Source organism: Chelonoidis abingdonii, chromosome 2 (genome assembly GCF_003597395.2).
Source record: "Chelonoidis abingdonii isolate Lonesome George chromosome 2, CheloAbing_2.0, whole genome shotgun sequence".
Taxonomy (NCBI): Eukaryota; Metazoa; Chordata; order Testudines; family Testudinidae; genus Chelonoidis; species Chelonoidis abingdonii.
The window spans coordinates 191,541,846-191,549,097 of NC_133770.1; the positions used below are offsets into that span (position 1 = coordinate 191,541,846).

At 42.3% G+C, this 7,252-nt stretch overlaps 1 protein-coding gene across 4 annotated transcripts in view; it reads right to left on the reverse strand.

Moving 5' to 3' along the window:
• The window catches only part of KIAA0319 (KIAA0319 ortholog), a 93,704-nt gene that overhangs the window by 26,642 nt on the left and 59,810 nt on the right, over positions 1–7,252 (reverse strand). For all 4 annotated transcript variants that reach the window (XM_032799545.2, XM_032799544.2, XM_032799543.2 and 1 more), the window contains exon 14: positions 835–986. In XM_032799545.2, coding sequence (XP_032655436.1) covers positions 835–986 — 152 coding nt within the window. The remainder of the gene's footprint in view (positions 1–834; positions 987–7,252) is intronic.

Here is a 7,252-nt window from a genome sequence, read left to right on the forward strand (position 1 = left end):
CTTTGTAACTATCCCCAATAAAACTTTAAATTGATTAACTTTAGTTGTGTGTGTCTGCAGTTTGCATCGTGGCCCATATTCTCCTTGCATCCCTTACCTATATAGTCTGTTGCCACGTGCAGCCTGGTAAATAACAGGCCTGCATTTCCTTTCGCCCCTGCGAATACGTGGCAATCTACATTTAGTTCTTGTAATGTTCTCACATAAATCACTCCCTTCAGATCCATAATCATTTCCCCCTCCTCAGTTCCTGCCAATTTGTCACCATTTTCTGATACTGAAGAGCTCTGACCCACACTCAACATTCTGGGGGGTAGTTCCACCAGCGTCCTGTTGAGCTAGATCATCAGCTCTTTGGTCTAGGATAAAACCAGACTGGTTTCTTATACCATCTCACATTGCAAGTTCATATCTGATTTGCTGCTTTCCATCATTCCTCAGGCTTTATCAGCACTTTTGCTTTTCAATGATCATCCTCCTTTTTGAATATCTGCATTTCACATTATTTTCCTTCTGGCACATTAGCATGCATTTTTCCCAGATGAATCTCATTTTACTATCACATGGCCATATTTCTAAGCTTTCTATCTAGTGTCTTTGGCATCTCTGTCCTCACTGCTCTGGCCCTCTGAACAGAGTATACTCTGCAAATGTAATTAAAGTGCCATTTACCCCTTGTACCAGTTTATTAATATAGAGTTGTAAAATAAAACCAGATGTATCACCAAACCCTACAGCAACTGACTGGACACATCTGCCAGCACAGTACATTGAAGTCAGAGGACTTGCATGCATGCAAGAGAGGGCAGAATTTGTCCCCAAGTAAATACTTACACCAGCGGCTGGGCTCTGGCCATCCCGAATCCACAGATACGATACAATCCCTTGGTCGTCAGTAGACCGTGAGCCATCCAATGTAATAGAGTTATTAGGAAGCACAAGAACGTGTTTGCCTCCTGCATGAGCCCGGGGAGGAATGTTGTTTTCTAACCACAAAGACAATAAAGCAGGAGGATTTTCTCTCAAAACGTGCAAGATATAAATGATACACAACTGCAGAGAAACACACACAGCCTCTCCATAGTACAGTCCTCTGAGTTTCAGACAGTCAAAGACAAGAAAAATAATTCTGTTCAAAAGTGTCAGCAAGGGAGTAGGTGAAATTCAGCCCCAGTGAGAGAAGGCAGACTATTCTACTGATGTCAATGAAGCAGTTAAGGCAGGGCTGAATTTGACCTCAGGATTACTACAGTCTGGAAAAATAGCTGTATTACTAACAGGATTACTATTGAAGGGTACTCCCACTTTGAAAATTGACCCTGTAAACATGACACTGTGGGGTTCTATATTGTCTCTCAATTTCCAGATTAGATTTTCTCAGTTTACAAGGAAAAATATTTTTTTCCCCCACAAGTGCTAGCCTCATAAACTCAGCTTGAGATCTGAGAGTCAAGCTGGGTTCTTCTCCTCTTGATCATCACTGCTTGTACAGCCTCCACAGCTCATATGAGGCCCTCAGGGGCACCTGTGAAGCCATGTTGTCTTCAAATTATGCCCTCAGCAATATCTGTGCAGCTCCTTTGCCTTCAGTGAGTTGTCACAGGTCACCAATTGGATGTGTAACTGGAATTTGATAAACCTTTACATCGGCTATTGTATGTCCAGGGAGATTGAAGGTGGCCATCCTGCAGCAAAAAAACTTCAGGAATAGACTTCAAAGAGAATCTGCTAAGCTTCAGTTCATTCGCAAATTTGACACCATCAGCTCAGGATTAAACAAAGACTGTGAATGGCTAGCCAACTACAAAAGCAGTTTCTCCTCCCTTGGTGTTCACACCTCAACAGCTAGAAGAGGGCCTCATCCTCCCTGACTGAACTAGATGTATTTTATTGTATGCCTAGATACCCAAACTCTATCTTCCAATTGATCATCGATCTGTTTTTGCATTTTTAATGATTTTTATTTACTGTTGTGTTCATATTACTGAAGAGCGGTGTTCTTTTTCGTATCGTTTAAACCTTGCCAGTTTTAATAAAAGCATTCGCAGGAAAGGAACAAGTTTAATAATATTGATGATTTAATTGTACTATGATGTAAGTCATCTTTTCCCAGATTATGTTGTTCATTGGCTTGTTTCAACAATCGCATTATAACAAATAGAAATTTATATTTGACTACAAATGAATCTACTGCCTGTTGCAAAGAGTCTGATATGTATCTGAAATTTGCTTTAATCTATTGTTTCTGTGACATTTGAGCAGACAAATATTTATTTTTTATGATTAAAATGTTATTGGCTACATATACTAGTTGTATTGTTGATTTGTACCTTTATTTTTCTTTCTTCTCTCTATAATTCCTCTGTTTTATTATGCTAGGGAGTGCGGATCTACTCCAGTTATTGCATGCGCAAGGAGATTATAATTTCAGTTGATGTTAAGGCTGCTAAGACGCGATCACACTGAGGTCACTGTGATTGTACCAGCCTGGGTAGTATGAAACCTTTAGCCTTTGTAGCTGATACTCGCCTTTCAGTGTTTGAGGCCCTTCTTATGATTGCTTCTGATTGATCTCTCGTGGCAGACGGTATCCAAATGGTTGCTGCTCCAGACTCTCTTGCTTGTCTTTAAAGGTGAACAAGCAAGTAAAAAATAAACTGATACAGCAGTCTGTTCTGTGCGAGTCGCACAGCCAGACTGCATTTTTTAAGGACTTCAGCCAACTACTTTTGGAAAGTTGAATGCAGTTCTGTGCTGATTTCCTGCCAGCTAGCCCGCTTAAGCGGGTCGTTTGGCCATAAATCAGTGCTTCCTCAATTTTATTTTGCTCTGCAGTTCACCTTAGGATTCTTTTGTGGTTCGAATTTCGAATAAGGTTGTCGATAAAATGTTGCTGGAACTGCCATGTCAGGATTTCCCTTTCATTATGTTTGATTTGAAGTTGATGGTGGCACCCACTGGTCCAGTCTCATCAGTTGTTCATGAAGGTTATTCTTGCGGTATGGAATTTGCGATCTAGGCTCGCGGTGAGGTCAGAGTTTGGGCTGAAGCCCAATGTTGACACCGAATTACTTAAGACTGCGCAGTGAGCTCAGTCAGCTAGAAGCATGGCAGGCAGGTTTTAGTGCATGTAGACATACTCTGTTAGTAGAGTCTATGCAGGATGCCATGCTACAGTAAGCTCTATTGAGAAGATGCAAAGCTTTTAGTGTGATGTGTCAGGAAAATGACTGTAATGACTTGAGAAAGCAGACGCTCCATTCCTGCCCATTTAAGAACTCCTTAAATGCAGACGCATCTTGTCCCACTGTAGGTTTCTGCAGAACTACCTAACCCTGAATTTGCAGGACTCTTTTAATAACCCAGATCTGGGATCTGTGCTTATTTCTTTGCGCAGTGTGCCGCTTTATATATAAATCTATCTCGTATTCATTAAAAATGGCCCAGTGATTTATAAACCAACAGATGATGATTAGGATATGTTGTTGGTTTTTTTAATTATTCTTTTACGAAAATAACGTGCTCAGTAGCGGTGGCTGTCGATAGCTTACTTCATGGAAGCATCATCTGGATGGAGCAAAGTCATGATGACAGCTTGTTTTCTATCCTGGGAACATATCAGGTATTTGTAAAATGAGGTTAGTCCATTGCTTGGTGAGGAGAGTATCACCTATATAAAGAGATGCAAGCTGGAGATCTTTGGGGTTAGGTGCTTTGCTTGGTGGAGGATGGATGGAACTTTATGAAGTGGAGTATGTTAAAGGTTTAACAGAGCAAACTAATGCCCACCTGTTGACTGGCACCCGTTCAGCTGTTTTTTTCCTGTAAACAGCCTGATCCTACAATATACATATGAGTAAACTTTAGTCATGAAAGTTACATGTTTGTACACAAAGGAGATGTGGGAGGAACGGGATAGATTTGTGTTCGAAACCTGTTCTGTTACCTGCGTGTCTTTTGCTCCCCCCTCAACAAAATCTAGCAAAAAGTGCTTTGGATTGGTCTGGATCCGTGGTAATGCTGTTGCATCTGGTGCCATTCTGCTCGTGGGATTAGCAGCATGTCTATGGTTGTGGCATATAGGATGTCAGATCCACTTGCAGCTATTAGCATTTCTGCAGCTCCGTGGTATGGGTCAGGGAGTGTACAAAGCAAGTTTCCTGTAAAGTGGAGAACTGCCATCTCCCTTAAATGTGAAAGAGATTGCCTTGGACTGTCGCATGTTCCGGAGGTTCGAGACTTTCAGTGAATAAGGGACTGATGATGCTTAAATCCCCATTGTTTGAGGTAAAGGCTATCTATCCAGGACCACTTGAACTGTTCTGTGTTAGTATGTAACTTTAACATTATGGACTGTATTTACATATTTTACAAATTTGTATTGTTATTTATATTAGGCAATGTGACCAGATACTTAATTACAAGTAACCATATGAACGCAGCAGCTTATCACGCTTGTGATGCAGAGGACTGATTTGCTGGCACTCTTATATTTAATACTGTGTGGCATCCCCCCTGTATTACGCAGATGTGTCCATAAGTTGTGTGAATGCTTAGCGTGAGATGGGATAAGTATTCGGATTTATTGTTCCTGTCGTGACTTGATAACTGTGAAATGGGCTCCTTAGGTGTTCTGTAACAGGAATAAAATTCAATTAGTGGCGCAATTATGCTGGTGTACTGTCGTAAGTCAGTGTTTCACTGTGGGTGTAGTCTCATAATGCAATTAAAATGAATGACGCAGTGCACCACTGGGAGATTTGTCTGATTATTTTTCTGTTGATATTTTGTTAGTGGAGCCTACCTGTAAAAGAACATTGGGACAGCAGTGCAACTGTTAAGCGGTCTACAGGTGGTATATCACTTCCGATGACTTGAAGATTCGGATTTCGCCGCTCATCTCTGTTACGTGAGAAGGTCGCATCCTCTTTATGTGGAAAGCCTGTGAGTATGTTGATTATTTAGAATGGAGGAAATTGTAAGAATAGATTAGGTTTGGTTCAAGGGACTCGAAGACAATTGGGCTAATACCAATATCTATCAGAGATCTTGTTTCTTATGTGACTGTTACTATATTACTTTTAGACTTTTGTTTAATATTATACGAATATACATGTATTAATTGTTTATAAATTCACGGGAATGTGTTTACCTCAGGATGTTCTTTTGAATGCAAGTAATATTGGATTCTCCGAGAGTTATTCGCGCTGCCTGTTGGTTAGTATATCATAGAAACAGAAGCTCATGTACCAGCTACCTTACAGTAATTACATGTTTGTTATTATAGAGGACAGACGAAACGGTTTTGCCCAACACTCATCCCTGCAGAAGCCTTGCTGTTGTTTATATTGTGGTTTGTTGCTGTCACGCACTAATATGACAGAAGTGGCCCAATACCGTCTGGAGAGAAATGCATCTAACTTCGCCTGCAGTTTACATTGTTTTATAGAAGTGCATGAGATGGGGTGGCCAGTTCAGATACTAGTGTTCCTCTTGGTCTGATATTGTAGGGCTGATGATCTCCATGGCGTTGCATCCCTGTGTTACAGATGCGCTCTGTTCTGATTGATGCTAGTGAGGCTTAGTGCAAATTTGTTGTGTGTTTCTTACCAAGTTATTGCTGGTAGCCGTCTGCCATTGCTCTGTAATATGGCCTTCTACACAGAGCGGCTTTAGTACAATGTGTTTTTATGCTTTTTGCTCTGCTAGCACTGCAAGCACCAGCAGTGGGGAAGATCTGTTCTCGTTCTTCATGTGATCCAAGATTTGTCACGTATCAGGGTAGCTGTTAGTTGGATCTGTAAAGAGCAGATCCTCTGAGACCTTATGACTAGATTTTGGAGCATGATTCGTGGTGAACCCACTTTGCGCGCTGCTGTTAGTGGAATTTCAGGGCAGGATTATATGCAAGCGCTAGAGATTGAGGTTAGTGTAATCATTGGGGATGAGGCCTGTTTGCGTTGATGGTGTGACACCAGGGCGGAGAACTGGTTTTGTAGTTGGTCAAGCTTCCCGCTATTGTTTAATCCTGCTGATGGTGTCAATTTGCAGATGAACTGAGTCAGCAGTTTCTCTTTGAAGTCTTCTGAAGTTTTTTTGTGAGATGGCCCTTAAGATCTGTTAGTGTGTCCAGAGTTGAAGTGTTTCCTGCAGGTTGTGTATATTGCAATTCCATATTGATTTGTGTCCAGGCTAGTTATCTTTTCGTAGGACTGTTAGTTGGCAATGAACATGAGAGGTGCATTGTGATTGTTGGTGTATATTACATTGGTGACATGCGGTGATGAAGGGTGATGGTGTGGGTGTAGGTTAGGGTCTGTGATGGTTGCGTGGTGTGATATGGGACGGATTGGATCGAGGGTTTGTTGCATGATTGGTTCCTGAGGCTAGAGTTACTATGGTGCGGTGTTTGCAGTTGTGTGAGATATGCTTCAGTGGCAAGTGTTCGTGGGTGAGGACTGGCTGCACAAGGCCTTGGGAAGTGTGGGTCATGGTCAGGATGGGTTGTAGGATCCTATTGATGCGTATGCGTTTGGAGGTTTTAGTGGGGCTGTATGTGATGCCAGTGGGTCTGTTGGTTTCTTTTCTTGGGTTTGTTCTGAGTAGGAGGCTTCTGCCGTTACACGTCTGGCTCTGTTTGTCTACTTTCTTTTCTGTGCTGGGTATTGTGTTTTGAGAATGCTTGGTGGAGATATTTGTAGGTGTTGGTCTTGATTGGGGGTTCCAGCAAGATGTGTTTACTCAGTGCTTGGCTGTACACATGGATCGTTGTGGATTGTGCCCGGTGGAGTGAGCATGAAGGTAGCATAGCGGTCGGTAGGTTTTCGGTTATTTATCGGTGTTTTAATGTGACTCTCATTAGTTTGCACATGGTGTTAGAAAGTGGATCCCATGCGATTGGTCCGGTGAGGTTGTGGTGGGGTGGATCTGTTGAATTCATGGTGGAATTTTTCCGAGTACTCGCTTCATGGGTCCAGAGGCTGAAGTTCATCAATGTGGCGTAGAGCGCAGGGGCGTGTGGATGGAGCATGACGGAGCGTCTGTTCCGGTCGCGCCTAAATCACTGGCCTTATGTGGGCTTGCAAGGGTGCCATACGGGGCCGGCGGGGGGTGCACTGTCTGTGGAACTTATCGACTAACCACTATTTGGAGCATAAGCTTCGTGGGTGAAATTACCACTTCGATGATGTGTGAAATTTCCAGAGGCATGTATAATTTTGAGGGCAAGACTCAGTCTAGAAGTACAGGTTCT